This window comes from Mastigoproctus giganteus, chromosome 7 (genome assembly GCF_048544385.1).
Source record: "Mastigoproctus giganteus isolate SK-2022 chromosome 7, ASM4854438v1, whole genome shotgun sequence".
Lineage (NCBI taxonomy): Eukaryota > Metazoa > Arthropoda > Arachnida > Uropygi > Thelyphonidae > Mastigoproctus > Mastigoproctus giganteus.
In genome coordinates, this window is record NC_143581.1 from 180,157,231 (window position 1) to 180,178,200 (window position 20,970).

The 20,970-nt window shown below is 34.7% G+C and overlaps 1 protein-coding gene across 2 annotated transcripts in view; it reads right to left on the bottom strand.

Annotated features, from left to right (window-relative positions):
- LOC150083369 (cyclin-dependent kinases regulatory subunit-like) overlaps window positions 1-20,970 on the bottom strand; it is a 40,820-nt gene that overhangs the window by 5,793 nt on the left and 14,057 nt on the right. For both annotated transcript variants that reach the window (XM_090377221.1, XM_090377220.1), the window contains exon 3: window positions 18,633-18,760. In XM_090377221.1, the coding sequence (XP_090233347.1) occupies window positions 18,633-18,760 (128 nt within the window). The remainder of the gene's footprint in view (window positions 1-18,632; window positions 18,761-20,970) is intronic.

Sequence of the window (20,970 nt, forward strand, 5' to 3'; positions counted from 1 at the left end):
GGATGCCATCCAACATTTGGTGTTCTGTGATATCTGTGCACAATGCAGATATGCCACATTGTGATATCAGCCATCACATAGAATCATAAAAATATATAAATAAATAAAATAATAATCACAAAATCAGTGCAATGTAAAAGGTTAGATGCCTCTGTTCTGAGTGTTATGGAAAAACACTGAGAATCAACCACAGCAATACAAGCACATCACATGTCAAACTGAATATCAATAACATATTTGAGATGCAGTCCTCAACCAAGGCCAAAATTCTTTGGCCTTATCAATGCCAAAGAATCATAACCAATCAATGTGTATATCTTATCAGCCAAGGAATCATAACCAATCAATGTGTATATCTTATCAGCCAAGGAATCATAACCAATCAATGTGTATATCTTATCAGCCAAGACACTCAACATCCAGGAAAACCCAGTAGTTATGATATCAGTACTTAAGATAGATATGCTGAGGTGCAATATTAGCCACTGCACAGAATCACAAACTTAAGCTGCTGAGATATTGGTTTGTGAAAATTTTATAAGTATGAAGTGCTGTGAGGACTGCAGGCATTGCTGCAAGGATGGCTTTTCACAATACAATACTATCCCCAAGTCCCCATAAACAAGATGCACAGGCCTAGTGCTTGGGTGAGAAAACATGCCACAGACATATTAAATTCCTCTGGGCTCAGAGCCAGTGGCATTATCACAACACCTCTAAGAATATTTTTGTCTTGAGAACAATCATCACAGCTGAGAAAGTTTCTGCACTGCTCTGACCCAAACTTCCCAAAGCAAAACAAGCTATGCTGATCCATTTCAAGAAATGCAATACAATGGTATGATCTCACACTGATCTCTCTTTTTCAAGGAACACAATTTAACTCCAACAGTGTAAGCTTGATGTTTCAGAACATAGTTTGAGCATGATCAGCAAAACACTGTTATAGCTCCCTTGGCAGGATATGGGGTGGAGTTTACCCCAGGAAGGCAGAAAGATAGCACTGCTATGTTTTTAAAAGCAGTCACCATCAAAGTAATCAATGCCAAATACTGCCATTTTCTGAATTTTGAAGCCTGGCCATCTTCACAAGATATATCTCCTTAATGTCATATCCAATCTCATTCCACAGCTTATATTTCAGAAGGTTCCTTTTGACTATTCAAAGTCCACAAATAAACAGTTTATCAATAATGACCACCTGAGACTCATTTTGAGTAGATCATGAACCTATTTGGGCTTTACTAATTATACTTACAAAGGACCAATTGCCCCAAAAAACAAAACTTCTATCATCATCAGATCCAAGTTCCTTAAAAGCCAAAAATGGCAAATCTATACTTCTATATAGTTCACAGGGGGTTTAGAATGTTTAAAGATGGATGTGATTCAATCAATCACAAAAATCAGGAGTCCTGGAGCTCCAATCACTGCTGTCACCACAGAAACCATAAAACTGCTCCTGTAATTGTGAGAGAAGGTCATCATATAATAGCAAGGCAAACAGCAGAGATGTTGGGAATATCGTTAGGAAGCAAGCATGGTATTCTCCATGACTATTTGTATATGATAAATGTTTGTGCAGACTGGGTTCCAAGACTACTCACACCTGAGCAACAGCAAGTTTGCATGGACATTTGTCAGGAGCTGCAATTGGATGGTTATTGAAAACAGTGAGGTTCTGCACAAAGTGATAATAATGGATGAGACATGGCTTCATCATTTTGCTTAGAAAATAAGCAACAAAGCTTTGGAAGTCTACATCACCACTAACACTGAAAAAAGCAAAAGTTGTGGCTTCTACAGGAAAGGTTATCTCTTTTTTTTTTTTACATTCAAGGAATGGTTTACAAGCATGTTGTGCCACATTATACGACTGTTATGGGACCTTACTACAGAACTGTACTACACACTTTGGGGGATCACACTTGTTGCAAATGATCACAACTACACACAGGTGGGTGTATCCTGCATCATGACAATGCAAGACCTCACATTACTCATACTGTCATCAACTAGCCAGCCATTAATGTCAAATGTGTTCCTTGTCAGCCCTACAGCCCTAACCTTGCATCCTGCAATTTTTTTTTTATATCAAAGTTAAAGGAGCAGCAGCAAGGAAAACATTTCCAGTCATCAGAAGAAGTTGTAAAGACATTGGAGGCAATTCTCAAATGCACGTCAAAAAATGGCTTCCACCATGTTTTTGTAGAATAACAGAAATGGGGTAAGTGCATTTCATCAAATGGAGACTACTTTGAAAAGAACTGTCGAAATATGGATGATTAATAAAGGAATGTTGCGAGGGAAAAAAAAAATTATAATCATTCTTTATTGAACAGCCCTTGTACTTACAATAGCTTTTTTCTTAATCTCTGTTAATCTTGGAATCAATGACTAACACCTGGCCAATAGTTTTAAGATTATATTAACCTCATGACATCATATCTTCATCTGTTAATTTTGTAACTAGCATATTCTCCAATAACATTTGTAAGGTGACATTGCCCTGATGCCATCAGTCACATCATCATCTGTTTATTTTGTAACTAGAATATTCTCTGTGACATTTGTAGGGTGACATCATCCTGATGCCATCTTTCTTAAACTCTTTATCATATGCAAGGCTCTTTGCTTTTGAATTTCAGTTTCTATCTGGTTGGTGTGAGCACATACTTAATTGCATCTGGTAAGTAGACTGACATTTTAAATTTTCTTATGTATAACATTTTAATTTAGTTTTACCATGAGAGAATGTCCATACTCGCTGGACGAAACTGTATGTTGAACACTTCCATGCTGTGAGGACTAAGAAACTATTGATTCTGTTTATTGGGCATTGCTGTAACCCAGTGGTTTTCAAACTTTTTTTAATAACAGCACCCCTACTCAATTTTCTGCCTGTTACATCCGATTCTCTTCCTGTGTGTATGTGTATATATATAATATTAAAAAATATATGTTATATCATAGTTATTACAATAATATAATTATAAAAATTACATTTCATAACACAAATTATATATATATATATATATATACAGTATATAATAATTTTATTCTTTATATAGAGGTACTAAGTAAACATCAATTATAGATCACCAAAAGATTAAAAAGATACTGTACACCTTTTTATAATGAAATAAACATAAATTAAAAAATAAATAAATAAAAAATAAGTTTAAATAACTTAAACCCAAATTATGTGGCACCCCGGTTGAAAACCACTGCTGCAACCCAGCGGTTCCCAATCTTTTTTGACTCGTGAACCCTTTTCAACATAATATTTTTATCGCGAACCACTAAGCCAATATTCTCTGAAATCGTATAATAGTTCTGAATTTGTATTATAAAATATTTCCAGTACTATGTTTTTATAAGTGATATTGCACAATAATAAAAATTATTATTAAGTACCTATACATAACAATGGTCTTTGAGAATTAAAAAAAAAATTTAGTACGGAAAACATTTATTTAACACGATACACTGTAAGATAGTAAACTAATTATAAAGAATTGTGGGAGATGTGGTTTCTTTCATTGGCAATTCTTTACTTTATATATAATTTTATTTTACTTTATTGTTTATTATTAGTTATATTTTGTAGTTTACAAAAAATATACCTATGTAAATCTAAGCAGATGCCATTACAGAATTTTTAGTGAACCCCATGGAACACTTCCGGGCACCTCCAGGGGTTCACGAACCACCGGTTGGGAACTGCTACTGTAAACTATTCCATGAAATCTAAGCTATGGGAAATAAAAAGTGAACTTTCCAAAAATGCGTAAAAGATAGATTCCCAAAAATCTCCAAGAAAACAAAAAATGCTGGTAGGTCTGTACACTATGATCCAAAGTATTCAGACACTCCTCTCCAGAATATTGTGTTCAATGCCAGAAGTCATGTAGGCTATTTTTTCCTTGCTATTCTCTTTCCCATGTTTTTGACTATATGTACACTACATTTCACTTCAATCTGATCATTAGATAGTACTCCAGACAACTCTAAATAAGTGTCTGTTGGGCGTGTTTGTATAATATATCCTGCTTTAATTTTCCTTGCACCACATTAGTGCAGTCATAAATCTTTTGCTTTGATTCTAGAGGATAATTTTTTTTTTCCTGCACCCCTTTTAACTATACAATAATAAAGAAAAGATATTTATTTAACGATTATCCTCCCTTGTCTGGCTGAAATGGCATTCTGCTATCAACGACACAGGCCAGGAACCAAAGTTTCCATTGAATTTCCTTGTTAATATTTTTTAATTATATTTTATTTGCTTCTATAAATAAGATATTTATGTTTCTATAAAAAGAATGTAAATATATTTCAAATATATTAATGTTACAGTAAAAATACATCCTATTTTCATTTTCATGCAATATGAATATATAGTTAAAACATGCTTTTATATCTCATGCATATCATTCAGAGTAATTAAGCAGCAGTTCATCGCAGTAGAAACTAACCTTTTTTTCTTGCATGCAAAGCAATACATATGGATTAATACATTTCTAAGCACATTTATTCCAATTAGTACTTCCCATAGTTTTGGAATAGGAATTTTAGTGCAAGCCAATTTTCAATGCATACAGAATTAACAGTTAGCAAAGTGAATCCTCAGTTTTATCAGGCAAAAAATAAGCATTTCTTTAATTCAGCAGCTTAACTTGAAGTAAATAATCTTTCTACATATATTTATTAAGAGATTTGCAAATCAGACGAATGATTTTCTTTTAACATTAGTAGTAGTAGTGGCATGTGATGCAAGAAAGCAAATGTATAAGCTTATGCAGCATCAGCCAAAAAAAAAAAAAAAAAAAAAAAAAATCACACCATTCCCTCCAAATGCCTGTCCAGTTCCTCCTTAAATTTATTCAACCTATCAACTTCCACAACGACAGATGGAAGTCTGTTCCAGCAATTAACCACCCGCTGGCTAAAGACAAATTTCCGCACATTAAACAACATTTGAATGAACGGCTAAATGTAAGCATATGTATAAACAATTGAACAAACAGTATATCACTGTTCTAATTCTGTTCAAAAATAAAATGATGTAAGGCTTTCTATAAACGGAATTGAATGAAGTATAAATGAGTAAACTTGACATCTACTCAAAAAGTTTGACTACTTAGCATTCTTCTTCCTTTATTAAATTTTAGACTTCATTATTTACCTACATCTTTTTCAGTCATTCTGAAGACAAGCAAGCAAGTCCCCCCCCCCACAAGATGGTGCTGTACAATAGGGGTGCACCCAGAGATTATTCCGTTGTACAAGGCAATGGTCAGACCACACTTAGAGTATTGTGTACAGGTCTGAAGGCCTCGTTTCAGGAAGGATGTAGAGTTGCTAGAACGAGTACAAAGAAGGACAACAAGATTGGTGAGGGGAACAAAGGGGTGCTCTTACCAAGAAAGGCTTAAGTTCTGCAAACTGAAGCACTTGGAGAGTAGGCACCTGCAAGGTGATCTGATTGAGGTGTATAAGGCCTTGAATGGGTTGAGCAAGCTGAATTGATGGGATTCTTCCTCTTGCTCAGATTAAGAACCTGAGGGGGCATAAATTCAAATTGAGGAAAGACAGTTGTAGAATAGATGTGTGGAAATTTTCCTTTAGCCAGCGGGTGGTTGATTGGGGAGAAAAACTTCCGTCTTTTGTTGTGGAAGTTGATAGCCATAACAAATTTAAGTCTGAGCTGGTCAGGCATTTGGAACGAATGGAGGAGTGAAATGGGAGGTTTTTTTTTTTTTTTTTTGGCTGATGCTGTATAAGCTTGCTTTCTTGCATCATATGCCTCTACTAATGCTAAGTATTGCATCGTCCACAACACCCCTAGTAAATCATTGCACCTCCCCGGGGCATCACGACACAGTCCACGTGGCTTGAACATTGTGGGGGGCTTCTCTGAAGTGTTTCAATGCAGTTCACCCGTCTCCAACACAGGTTGTCGAATATTTCTTCAGAATTTTAAAGCAGAAAATTAAATGTTAACTCTAGTTATTTACCTAGATTCTAGTTACGCCGCATGTTATTTTCTAACATAGTTTGCATGGGAACGAAAATAAAAACTTATACCTGAAGTAATAAGACTTCACTCTTAACAATTATACAGAAAGTATCTTTACGATTTTACCAAAAAAATTTACATATGTTCCAAAGTTACGTAACTCGGGCTTACGTACATCAGCCCATATACTTGTTGAGGCTGGGCATATACCAGGCTTTAACAAGTTTATTCAAGATCCAGTCGCCACCTGTAAAAGTTAGGCACTAGGTGAGGAGGGGACTAAAAACAGGTCTTTGGAACAGCTATTATGTGGAAAAGGCTGAATATATCCATGGTTTGCACAGCTTATTATTAAATTAGTATTAGTAATGGCCATATGGTGCAAGGAACCCTAAGGCTTATGCTGAACCAACCAGAAAAAAAAAAAAGGAGTAAAATAATAATAAAATTAAATAATTAATAAATAATAAAACAAAAGGAAATAGACAACCTATGCATTTCCCTGAGCTCAACCACCCATGTAGGTAACTTATTCCAGTAATTTATAACTTGCTGGCTAAAAAAGAAACTTCCTGCAAGCCAGTCTAAACTTCTCCTCCCCGTAACTCGAAGTTCCTAGTTCTAGAATCATTTATAACTGAAAATTACATCCTCATTCATTTTACTTTTGCCACTCAGAGCCTTAAACACCTTAATCAAGTCTCCTCTAAGGTGCCTAGTTTCCAAGCTATGCAACCCATATATTTGAAGTCTTTCCTCATATGGTCTCACCAGGCAAATTACCTGTCTTTGCACCCTCTAAAGAAGCTTGATGTCTTTTTTTTTTTTAGGTGCAGTCTCCAATCTTAAACACAGTATTCCAAATGTGGTCTAAACAATAGCCTTATATAATTATATAATGGAATTATGACATCCTTATCCCTACTGGCAAATGTTCGATAAATCATCGAGAGGACACGTGGGCCTTCCTTGCAACCTGTCTACAATAATCGGAGAACTTCATACCTGACCATATCGTAACTTCCAGTCCCTTTCTTCCACTGCTGACTTTAGTTCTACTCCAACCAAGTGTATGAGTTATTTTGGGATTACTGTTCCCCAGAACAGTAAAATTCACATAAAGCCAACTTCCCCAAACAGCATATCTGTCAATATCAAACTTGCAATGCATGTTTCTCATGTAAATAATATACAATTTAATATTACTCTTGATGTTGGGCATTTCCCTCAACTGTCAAAATTTGAAGTTCTGTGTCTGACATATTGATATCTTACAAGCAAGACATGTAAATTTCAAGTCAATGGTAAGATCTGCATCATCACAATGCCTACTGGAGAAATGGAGATGCCATCTTCAAGATTTTTTTTTATAATAGCTAGGATACCCCCAGCATTTTTAAATTGATTGACCAATATTTGAATCATGCTATTAGATGTAAATTGTCATCCCTGGCCTACTGACAATAACTCTTCTGGCAACCAGTGCCACATTTCTAGCTGCTGATTTCATATAGCAACAACAACAAATTTTCAAGAGTAATTGCTTGACACTGACACTGCAGTTACCCAAAATATAGTAAACTCTTTAAAATACATTTAAAATCCAACAACCTTGGAGATTGAGAAGCACCAGATTTTAAAGATGTATACCTAGTGGTTGAATAGTTTTACCAAAACCCCTTTCAATGAATATTAAACACTAACAACTAACCTTATTTACATCTGTAAATAAGGTTAGTTGTTAGCAATGTAAACATTCATAATGAATAAATGGTAGTGCTAGAGATTTATTACTTAACTATTCTTCTGCTTTTTCCTAAAGAATATCTATAATGAGAAATGTGGAATTAAATCTATTTATGTACACATCAGTAAGAGATTTAATCTGGCACACATTTTTCCAATTGTACGTATACTGATAATTTTCAATTTCTTTTGCTCTCAGCTGTTCTGAAATGATGTTAAACTGGCCACCAGCTCATAAAAAGTTCTATGACCAGTCGCATAGGGGTAATTCACAAGAGCAGTTCTCACCAAGTTACAAAATTTACTGAATAGCTGGTAGCACTAAAAGAGATATTCAAAATTATAATACAGATAAAGTCATATGGCCTCAGAAAAATAAGATATTTGCAGGATTATCTTGTCCTTTCATTTGATGATTTTTTTTTTTTTTTTTTTTTGAGTCAGAAGGATTATCAATGCATTATCAACTGCGTTGAGATTAATTTTCATAACTTCCCTTTGTAACCAGTTGTTTTCAGGTTGACCGACAATTACTTAAAAGACGAGAGTGCTATGACAGAATGTTTAAGGTTCCTCATCAGGTTAACAGCCCCCCACCCCAGTGATAACACTTAGACAAAACAGATAGCTTTAGCTATATTAGAACTTTGAAAATTCTGATTCTGTATACTGCACAGCAGCTCACATGAAACAACTACACAAGGGTTTTTGTCTGTATGTTGTCACTAGAGGCCACCTGCTATATAATGAGGGACCAGTTTGTCCTAAAACAGGCTTTCATACTTTATCCCAAATCAAACTCAAAAACGTTTTGCCTAAATCATATCTTTAAACATTCTAGAACTCCCTGATCCATAGACTGAATCAAGGATGTTACATTCGGTGGTAAAAATACATGGCGTGTATATTCCCCTTTTTAAATCTCATAACTGGGATGTGAAGAAGCATTATCCAGAAAGTGAATGGCCTTTTTAGGTAAGTTTATTTTCTTCAAGAAAGTACAAATTCACACAGGTGCCTCCGTAGCCAGGTGGGCAGGAGCATCAGTGCGTAGCACATGCTTCTTGATTAGACCAGGTTCGAGCCCGTGACCCCCAAATACGGAGGTTGCAGAATGGTCAGGGAATGACCACCGCATATCCCTGGAGCAATATGGCCTTAGTTGCTAATATTCCTAAAAAAAAAAACCACACAAATACATATTCTTTGAATAATGCAGGATTTATCCATGCTCTGAGCAGTATGAAACTGGTAAAGATGAATCTGAATTTTTAAAAGATCTAGGATTAGCTGATTTACTAACAACAAAAAGCAACAATTTGTGAGTTACAGTTTCATTGCTGCAAGCAGCTACCATGATTCTCTTTGGATTTTTGGTATCCTGCTACTGCTGCAGGCGCTTTTTTTTCGCTTTTGTTTTGTAGGTAACATCTTATAACCTAGACTTGTTTCGGCCATATTATAGCATTATTTTCCAATCAATTTTTCCCTGTCAATAAATGACCTTAAATCTTTTTTTTTTTTGAGCAGCAGAATGATACAATCTTTAATTCTGGTTTCTTTAAAAAGTGGAGCAAAAACAACACTTTGACGCAAACTAGTGCAAAATTCTTCTAGATTTTGCCCCCACAAATCTTTTACAGTTGTCTAACATACATCTAATTCAACATATATTTTTTTTTTAACAACTTGCTTCAATCAAGTTTTCCAGGGTGTTCAACTTCCAAGTTTTCATAGAAACAACTTTCTTTTCTTGCTCCTATTTCATTAATTTATATAATATTTAATGAAATTATGTACTGTAATTAGAATAAATAATTTTACTGGTGCAAATGGCTTAGAACAAACACAACTGATCTCTCCAGAAGCACACAGCTCAACAGGTGGGCACAGGCACACTACAGTGAAAGTAACCCTAAAAATAACAGTAAAATCAACCACTGGTTAGAAATAATACAGAAGTACTTTTCACACTTTGTGCTCTCAACCCAGCAGCATCTGCACAGGACCTCACTGGTTCCTCTCCAAAATAACTGCTGCATGTTACTTGGTTGGTGCAATGCTAATGGCTGAAACTTTTCAGTCACACTTTAATTGAGCAGTTTTGGAAGTGAATACTTATTATTTACTTTGAATTATGCATACAAAGAACTTGCCATGTCTCGTTCAATTATAAGAAAACAATCACTGAAAATGAAATTAGCACAACAGCTGATATGCATGACATGTCTGCTATATAAATTACTGTTTTATGTTTAAAGAGTGCTTCTACTGTAGTGCAATACTAGGACAACTCATTGTGAAGGCAGAGTTTCTGCTGTGAGTGATAAGACTATTGCATTAACTAGACAATTAAATACTGCTGGCTAAAAACCTACATAAGTCATTCCTAACTTCCCACAATTTCAATAAGGCCAAATAAATAGTAGCTATTTTATAACTTTGAAAAGCTTTTAAAAATCTGGATTATTTAGTTGCATTTCACAAAGCGATAAAAGTACAGTAACACTAAAACAGACTTAACTTTCATTACAAATGAGCTATAGTCAGGGTATTCAAGATGATGAAATAAACAAACACATAATTGCAAGGGTGCACTGGAGGGCCTGCTAAACTTCAGCCCATCCCAAAGAGATTTGATTTAAATGAAAAACAAAAAAACTGAATAGTTTTCTCTAAGTCAAATCAGCAGCTCTAATTCTCACCATCCCCAAAGAAAAATCCTGGGTACACTACTACATAACACTGAAATATGCATGTGTACAAGGCTGCAAGAAAATCACTAGCTACTTCAGTTAACAAACATAAGCTTTACCCACCATTAGAAATTTTAACACAAAAAAGTATAAGCGGGAGAAATTTGATTTTTCAAAAGGCATATTTAATGGGAAAGGTATATATAGAAATTACATGGAAAATAAATGGAACCAAAATAACATGTTGTAATATATGGGAAAATGTAAATAGAAATAACAGGGTTTCATTGTATATTATTTACCCAAGTGCATTTCCCAATGTGCATGTGTGAATGACTGAATTGCTCAATTTCTTCAAATTTTAATTCTTCTTAACAAAGTTTAAATATTAAACCGTTACATGAAAAAACAAATACACTATTGAATTAAGGCATTTTTTCAGAGCAAGTGTAGAAATATTTTCTACAAAGTTGCAAGAGCTAATACAGTTGATTCCGGTTATTTGGGACACATCGGGACTAGTGCATTTTGGCCCAATTATCCGAAGTTTCACATAAATAGTTAAAAATACAATGGACCCCCACTTTAAAATTGGTTCACTTGTACAATCAAATCACTTTACGATGGATTCACCATAGTAAAGTACCGTTCACTATACGATGTGTAGTAAGCACCGGTCATTGTGATCACGTTTGTGAATTCAATTTTAATTCTATTAAACAACGATTCTAATTAGCGAAAATAGGAGGAATATTATCCACAGGCTATAACAGTAAAGATATATTAAGCACAAATTTACCCTTTATTACCTTACCAATTAAAAAATTAAATGATATGTGAAAATCGGAATAATTAATACGTACTGTAATATGTACGTGCTAACTAGTTGACATTTCTGTTCACTGACATTTGTGGGTTAAAATTTAAAACAGTAAAAAGATAAGCAATCAATAACAAAGAACACGGCACATACAAATTGCAAGTAACACGATACGCGCAAGTGAGAACGGAGTAACAAGTTACGAAGCTTTAAAAATAGGAATGAAGAGAAGATTCTGAAAATTTATTTTTTTATATGATTGAAGGTTCCATGGAAGTGTCAACACATTTCACCATAAAAACCCACAGAATTCCAGCTGTCGGTATTATCACAAATTCAATAAGATCAAGTTTACTATCCGTTTATGATAGATTGCACTAACAGAAAAGCCCAATAAACAGGTGACTGCTAATTGTTTTTATTGCTTTATGGTTGTGACCGCCAGAAATCCGACCGAACCATGTGGTACGGTCAGAGACAATTGCAGGGTAATCTCCAGTGCTGCCGTCTCCTGCCCCGATTAAACGGCATGTTGTCCCAATTAAGCGAAGTAAACCCTGGCTATTTTCTCAATTGGGTTCTGTTTTTTCAGATTTGCCCCGATTAACCGGTGGCCCAAAATAACTGGAATCCACTGTATAAACTGAAATAAACAAAAAAATGTGCAACGGTGTTTGCCCACATGCCTTCAGGTTTTACAGAAGATAATGTCCAATGTAGATTAATCTATGTTGGATATGATGTACCTGCAAATGCACATGTTGTATACCTTGCAAATCCACTGTGACATTAAGAAAAATATTAAATTTTCGTATTTTATCTGAACATTCTGAATGACACACAAAATTCACCAAAGTATGGATACAACATTAACAAACATTACTAAAGTTTAAAAATAAAACATGGTGTAATCAAATAATGATCTGTAAAATTAAAACACTATCATACCAAATTGAAGGGATAGTTGCAAACAATAATGCTAAAGAGGTGCCAACTTCCACCTGCATATGAGAAAAATTAAAAATAAAAATTTCAAAAATAAATAAATGAGCAGAAGCCTACACTCACCCGGGGAAGCAAAACAACAGTCTCCCACTTGTATGGTGCAACTGCTGTCAGAAACTCCCAATCCATTTAGCCTAAAAGGTCAATGCAGACACTCATTAAATAAGGAAAATCTAAAAAGAAAGTTTGGAAGAGCCACAGTGACCATTTTTCCAAGAGGCATTGGCCTTGTGTAAATTCCCAAACACTTGCAGTTTTGTCATGGCTTGTTAGAAGCAAAAGAACCATGGATTCCCCAGTGCAAGCAACCAAAACAGACATGACAACAGAAAATACATCTTAAATATAGTCTAGGAAACAACTCAAACAAACTGAAAGACAAAACAAATTACATGCAAACTGCCAAAATGACAAGCCAAATCAAAATGTAAATATGCAACATAACATATAATAAGTTAAATTAAATAGCAAAACTGTAAATTAACTACAAAAGCATAAGGGTAACAACACTGAAGAATACAATCATGAAGAGAAGAGGTAGAAGAACGAAAGCATATGCAATGGACCATGTAGTATCTGTATGAGTTCACTAAAGCTAAAAATAAAATGTGCTATAATCAAATAAAGATTTGTAAAATTAAAACACTATTATATCATGTTGAAGGGACAGTTACAAACTGCAACCAGTAATGCTGAAGGGGTGCCAAGTTCCACCTGCATACAAGCCAAATTAAAAATTATAAAATTTCAGAAATAAAGAAGCCTACACTTCCCCAGGGAAGTAGAGCAGCCAAGTGAATGTATGCTTCTGCATATTTATTTCTGAAATTTTCTAATATTTATTGTTATTCAGGTGCAGGTGGAACCTCTTCGGCATTACTGGTTGCAGTTTGCAACTATTCGTTCAGTGTAGTATTACAGTGTTTTAATTTTACAAATCATTATTTGATAAACATTAATTCAGCTTTTTTATTTTCTGACAAAAACGTTATCAGTGACCCATCAAAAAAGCTTTCATGACCCAAATGTGGGTAGTGATTTGTGAGCCACTGTCTTATACTAATGAGAAGATGAACTTGCCCCCCCCCCCCAAATGGTGAGGAGACACAGCCAAACATCAGTAAAGCCAATAGTAGTCAGCCAATAACTTCCCATGATGAGGACAGTGTGTCAAGCCAATCACCATTTCTATTTTTGTGTAGCATACTTATCAATGGGGAGTCACCAACAAAAATTAACCTGGAAATATGCTGGCTGGCTCCCATCCTTGACATATGGAGTAGATAGTCTTTGAATAAAATAAATTAAAAAGTTTTAAATTTTGTATAGAATACAGCCCACTTCCTCATAAGGATTCATCTAGTGGATTTTTAGGTGACTTTTACTGGATGGTTGCTAAGAGGCCAGTCATAACAACACATCACTAAGAACACAAACCAATGCAACATACATGACTGGCTTTTCAGAGATGCTAAACACAGAGGCACAGGGCTGGGTTGAAAGAATCCTTAGGCATTGCTATAAAAAACTACACATATACATTATCAATAAGGAAATTATATTTTTAACTTCCATCTAAATTTGTTACTTATCTACTGATGAGAACAAAAGGTGCTATGAAACATCTGGCCACATAACCTTGCTTCATTAAATCTCCAAATTAAATATGTTTCAATGCAGTATATAATTATCTAATATTAGCAATTAAATTAGATTCTTATATTCACAAGTCCTCCATCAGCTCAGTTGGCATACATCCCCACCTGCCACTTGTTTGGAGAGGTCTGGATTCAATTCCCATTAGGACTGGAGAAATTCTGGATGCCTCTTCAATAAAGGTCATAGTTAGCCAATCTCGGGCAAAAGGTGCAGGTCCCCCCATAAATTATTAAGGGTTTTTCTGTCCACTTGATATGAAAATTGGCCTGTTATGAATGCACTTCATACAAACAAACATAAGACTGTCCCACCCAACATGTGACAAATGCATAAGGAAGCAGAATTGCTTCCTTACCCACAGTTGCAGCTGCAAGGTAATATAATGTTATATCCATAAGTACCAACTTTTGACTCAACTCAATCAAACTGATTTTGATTGCATCCAGAAAAATACTGTTGCAGACTTTGTCCTCTTCAGAAATGTTGAATCAAAGTTTTGTCATAACAATAGCCCTGTTATCTAGACTTGGTTGTCTAGAGCATTGTCAAAGTTTCACCAGAAAGAGATCTTGAACTCAGTTTTTGTTTTTCTAACTTGGCTGAATATTCTTACACTCAGCACTACTATCAAGAATTGTTAAAATGCCAAGCACGGTTTGGAATAACTTTTTATATTTCAAGCTTCCTATATCAATTCTTTCTTCTTTCATAATGGTGTCTCATTGGTTCTCACACCAAAACTGACAGAAGCGATTTTGCAAAACATCTATTGCTTCATCATTTCTTCATAACAAGAAGTATTGGAAACTTGTCCACAAAAAATTTCAAATTTGAAATTGATGCATTGCCAATTGCAGAAATTTGTGCTACTTCAGCATTTATAAGAACATTATTTTGTGACTACATGGCTGCACGTGCACCAATAAAGTTTTTCCTCACTGAGCAAAGGAACACAATCTTCTCTTGTTACAGACTCTCTCCAGTAAAATTGCCTATGACTAAGTCAGAATCATCATTCTGACTTAGTCTTCTATGGTAATCAACTTCCAAAGAGGAAGCTTAAGATCTAAAAACTGTTAATATAACGAATTTTCAAATAATATTCTTCTACAGGGTGGCCACTGAAAGACTGAAGGGTTTGAAAAAGTCATAACTTGTTCATTTTTAGTATTTTTTATTTTCTTTTTTTACAGGTTATAGAGCATCCCTTGGAGATTAAAATGGCTACATATGATGTCCAGCAACGAGTAAAACTCGTTGGGTTTTTCTATTCCAGTGAAAGATCAATTATTGAAACTCAGAGAAAATACCGGCAACATTTTAAAGTCCTCCTAGCGATAACATGATTCGGAACCTAATCGTGTGGTTTAAAAGAACTGGATCAGTCGACGATCTTCCGGGAAGAGGTCCTAAGCGCGCTATGCGCACTGACGCAGAGGTGGAAGCTGTACGGCAGAGTGTCCTTGAGGATCCATCTGCCTCTACCCGTCGTCACTCTGCTCAACTAGGCATCGCCAGAACATCGCTTCAGTAGATTCTGAAAGGGTGGTCAGTCTTTCAGTGGCCACATTTTAATCTCCAAGGGATGCTCTATAACCTGTAAAAAAAGAAAATAAAAAAGATTAAAAATGAACAAGTTATGACTTTTTCAAACCCTTCAGTCTTTCAGTGGCCACCCTATACATATCTAAGAATAATGATGTGAGGATTAAAGAGCTATGTTTGTATTTTCAAATGTTGGCAAAACATTTAAAAGAAACAAGCATACTGTTTTATTCAAGCCAGAAGAGAAAGAAACATGAACAGACTTTTTACTCTAGTGAAAATAATATGCAAAAATTATCGGCTTACTTGGCCTGTTTAGGATTACTTTTACCAGAAGTTTGTAATTGAGTTCTTTTTCTTGAGTTCATTAATGTCTTCTTTCAAAATGTTTAGATCACACCACTCACTTGTACTTCTACTTGGTAACTGAAAAGTGCTCATATTGCTTTATTCCACTTCTAAACTTGTCTTTAAGAAGACTTTTAAAGTGTATCACTGTTCTACCAGTCTAGTTACACTTAACCACAGAAGGCAAACATACACACACGTGCTTCAAAATCTTTTAGCACTTCTTCCTTGATAGTAGTAAATTTCATCCAAGAATTGACTTTCACAGAAAAGCATGGTGCATCCTTTTCAGCACACAAATTAATAAGGTAACAAAGACAGCCTATTACCAAAAAGTGCTCAAATCTCCTCTTTTAATACTTTTGTCTCTCCAGTTTTCAGGCCTTACTATAACAGGTGCATTATCAATACTAAGTGCCAGACAGTTTTTTGAAGGAATCCCACTTGCTTTCAGGTTTTACAGATGATGTCCAGTATAGATTAATCTATGTTGGACATGATGTATGTGCAGATTCATCTTCCAATGCTAGCATAGAGAGCAAGCTGCTTCCAATTTGATGATTTTTTTTTTTTTTACTACAAGAGCTCACCACAATAGGATATAGCTTGGAATCACTTTAAACTGCTAATTGCAGCAATCAAAAAAAAAGGCCCAGTTGTCAGAACCATTACTACCTTTTCTTTCCCTGTCTGTGCAAATTGACTAACAATACCTGTTGTTTTTGTTCTTTCACAACTGTATTTTTTTTTTGCTATTGGGAAACATGTTTGTGAACAACACACCTGCATAATCAGAAGAACTCTGAAGAAGATTTTGTTCTATGACAAAAGATGTAAATAAACATTCAGCACGTACAACATCATTGTCACCAATAAATGCAACGTTTATTTATGCAATTCTTTCTATGCACTGCACACTGTTGTTATGCTTATTTATTTGCAAATATCTGATTACATCACATTTCCCACTGCTTGAAATTTAAAAATTACATCTACATATAGTACGCAGGGCAAACATATATTTACCATTTCTGAATTTCACAATACATGAAAAATCTTGCATATATTTCTTCTGAATTTTTACATCATATTTCCTTGGCAGCTTTCTGAAAGACGCTAAATTAGTTTCGAACTAAACAAGTACTATGAACTTAATGCACAGAACATACTACTATTGCACATTTCTATTTTGCAACATATACTACCATAGCATACCTGACAGCTAATCCATTAACAAAAATAAGCAGAAATTTGCAAAATAAAAAAAAATAAAAAATTTTAAAATCAAATTTTAATATAATTTTTTTGTGAAACCCAACTATATTAAAATGGTGAGATGAGAAGGGTCCAATTGAGTTTTAAAAAAAAACACCATTCATTATTGTAAATACAGAGAGTTGGAGCTATGTATGTCATGTCATATCCACAAATGAGTGTACATATAATACAGTGGATTCTAGTAATTTGGGCCACCGGTTAATCGGGGCAGCCTTTTATTTGGGGCCAATCTTAAAAAACAGAACCCAATCAAGAAAATAGCCAGGGTTTACTTCGCTTAATTGGGACAACATGCCGTTTAATCAGGGAAGGAGACCACAGCACTGGAGATTGTCTCCAACCGTACTACGTGGTCTGGTCAGATTTCTGGAGGTCACAACCATAAAACAATTAGCAGTCACCTGTTTATTGGGCTTTTCTGTTAGTGCAATCTATCACAAATGGATAGTAAACTTAATCTTATTGAATCTGTGATAATACCGACAGTTGGAATTCTGTGGGTTATTATGGTGAAATGTGTTTGCACTTCCATGAAATCTTCAATCATATAAAAAAATTAATTTTCAGAATCTTCTCTTCATTCCTATTTTTAAAGCTTCATAACTTGTTACTCCACTCTCACTTGCACATATCGTGTTACTTGCAATTTGTGTGTTCCGTGTTCTTTGTTATTGATTGCTTATCTTTTTACTATTTTAAATTTTAATCTCACCCACAAATGTCAGTGAACAGAAATGTCAACTAGTTAGTATGTACATATTACAGTATGTATTAATTATTCTGATTATCTCATATATTCTTCCGATTTTCACGTATCATTTAATTGGTAAGGTAATAAAGGGTAAATTTGTGCTTAATATATCTTTACTTTTATAGCCTGTGGATAATATTCCTACTATTTTCGCTAATTAGAATCGATCGTTGTTTAACAGAATTAAAATTCAATTCACAAACATGATCACAATGACCGGCGCTTATTACACATCGTATAGTGAACAGTACTTTACTGTGGTGAGTCCATCCTAACGTGATTTGATTGTATACTGAACCAATTGTAAAGCGGGGGGTCCCTTGTATCTTAAACTATTTATGTGAAACTTCGGATAATTGGGGCAGCCGCTTTAATCGGGCCAAAATGCACTAGTCCTGATGTGTCCCAAATAACCGGAATCGACTGTACTAGACTTTAGTATTATATGTTATGCCATTCAAAAATTCATTACTTCCAAATCTTGCAGTATCATGCAAGATTGGCATGTAATCATTTTGTAGTTTTAAAAATACATTTCACAACTCAGAAAACAGAAATATCAGAATGGATGTCAAACTCAAAACTCTGGGATGCACATAAAGCTGTGTACATAAAGTGTTTCAGGATTTAAAATGTATATTATATTAAAATTTTCATAAGTAAAAAAGTTCCCTTTTATTTTTTAACCTACCTCCAATTCTCTGAAATGTCAGTGTGCATTATTTCTTCTTATAATTAACAAATATAAAAATGAGTATTTACCTGGCTCATGGATCATATAATGGATCCAACCCTGGCTTTGTTGTATTCCTAAACCTCTCCATTCTGCCTCTGTCATGAGATGACTTCTTGGTATCATTTTTGCAACATTCTTTGGTAACATTACATGCCTGAAATTGAATGTGACATGATACACATCTGAAAGCCATGCGTATATAATATTAAAAAGACTGATAAAGAATAGCAGGAAAGTTAGCACCAAATACAAACAAGATGAACTTATAATCTTGTGAAAGTATTGTAAACGCCCCCGACTGAATGATTATTTATTTTTTTTTTTTATCAGAGAAGTTGTTGTTGTTTTGGTTTTTAGGAGCATTAGCAACTAAGGCCATATTGCTCCGGGATATGCGGTGGTCATTCCCTGACCTTTCCGCATCCTCCATATTTGGTGGTGACGGGCTCGAACCCCGGTCTAATCAAGAAGCGTGTGCTATGCACTGCTGCTCCTTCCCACCTGGCTACGGAGTCGCCCTATCAGAGAAGTATAGCTATAAGAACTTCTTTAAGGTTCCAATTTGGATTAAGAAAAAAAAAGCACATATTATTTTCCATACATTCATTCTGATTTCATTTGCTTTTTGACTGAAAGTCAACCTGAAGACCAGGAAATAATTTCTCTCTCTTTTTTTTTTTTTCTTTTTGTTAACAAAACTATTGTTTTTTTGTAAATCTTATTATCAGAATTAAGAATAAATTTTTAAAATTTCCCACTATGAAATATTTCTTGACATTTTTCTCCAAAAAATTCTCAATTTCTCTGCTGCAGAATTGACTTTTTTTTTTTTTTTTTTTTTTTTGACACACCTGTGAGTAAACTAGTGATGAGCAAAACACAATCCACCTAGCTTTGCAGTGTGACTTGCAGTCTCATTTTGGGAACAAGAAAAAAATATCAGAATACAAAATTTACTTTAAAAAAACAATTCACTTCAAATGAGAACCACTAAAACTTTTGATGTTGCTTTTAATTATATACACTGATCTACTTTACTAGGTATACTTGCCCTTTATTACATGAAATGGAGACCTTCAGTAATAGCATCACATGTTTGCACCATGTAATATGAAGTGGGAGGGCAGATACAGAGATGCTGTCTGTTCAGTTCAGTGCAAGAATTGTCACCGTGAAAGATTTTTTTATCAATGATTAGCATCATATCTTATTTTATATAATAATAATTACCTCCTCAGCACAGGCACCTGCCTAATTTGATGGCATTGGTCAATTTGTGAAGTCATTAATGATAAAAAAATAAAAAATATAAATATCATATCTTAAATATACAAGAGAAAAAGGGTGGGAAAAAGTGAACCTTGGGGAACACCAGCATTAGTAGAGAAGTTAGAAGACAGAGCTGTCTACCATCACCCGCAGTGAGCAGTCAGAGAGAAAACTGGATACCCAATTACAAAAAACAGTTGGCAAACCATAAGATGGAAGCTTATCTAAGAGACCTTTTTTTGCCAAACCTGATCAAAAGCCTTTAAAATGTCAAGAGCAACTGTTTGAGTTTTGGCAAACTTTTCCACTGAATTTGTCCATAGATGGGTAACATAAGCCAGAATATCACAAGTGGATCAACACTGATGGAATTAATTAGATCTAATTATCATTAATTAATTAGATTGAAGGTGTCTAGATAGTTTAGGAGTTGGTGGTTAATAGATTTCTCCATTACTTTGCAAAGAAGTAAGTGCAATAGGATGATAATAAGATGGGAGGAATTTGTCACTCTTTTTAGGAGATGGCAGGATATGAACAAATTTCCAAGCAGAAGGGAAAGCATCTGTGGAATAAGTGCAAAAAATGAGACAGAGAACAGGAGTATGCTCAGGAGCACAGGTTTTTAGAACAAATGGAGAAATACCATCAGGACATGGTGCTTTCTTAGTATTAAGACTGCTCAAAATTCTTCTGACATTCTTTTGATGAAAGACCACAGGACTCACTGAATGGAGTGTACTCGGAATGGTAGAAGGTTCTTTGCCAAGATCATCAATATCCAAGTCAGAAGAAAAGTAGGATGCTCAAAAGTATTCAAAGTATTTTATTATATTTTGGTCAGCTCCAGGATTTTCCCCTATCCGCTGCTAAAAGGTAACAGTATACATAGTGTACAATTTAAAGCAACTATATACAATGATTAATGATACATAAGACTATATATAATGATAAGGAAACAAAATAAACACTGGGCTTCGGAGTTCAGCAGATTGATCAATACAGTAGGTAAGAGAAGCCAAGAAAACAGAAACAGTCTACATGCAAGCCAAAGTGATCAGTCCCCCAGCAACCAGCTGAGCTTTACAATGTAAA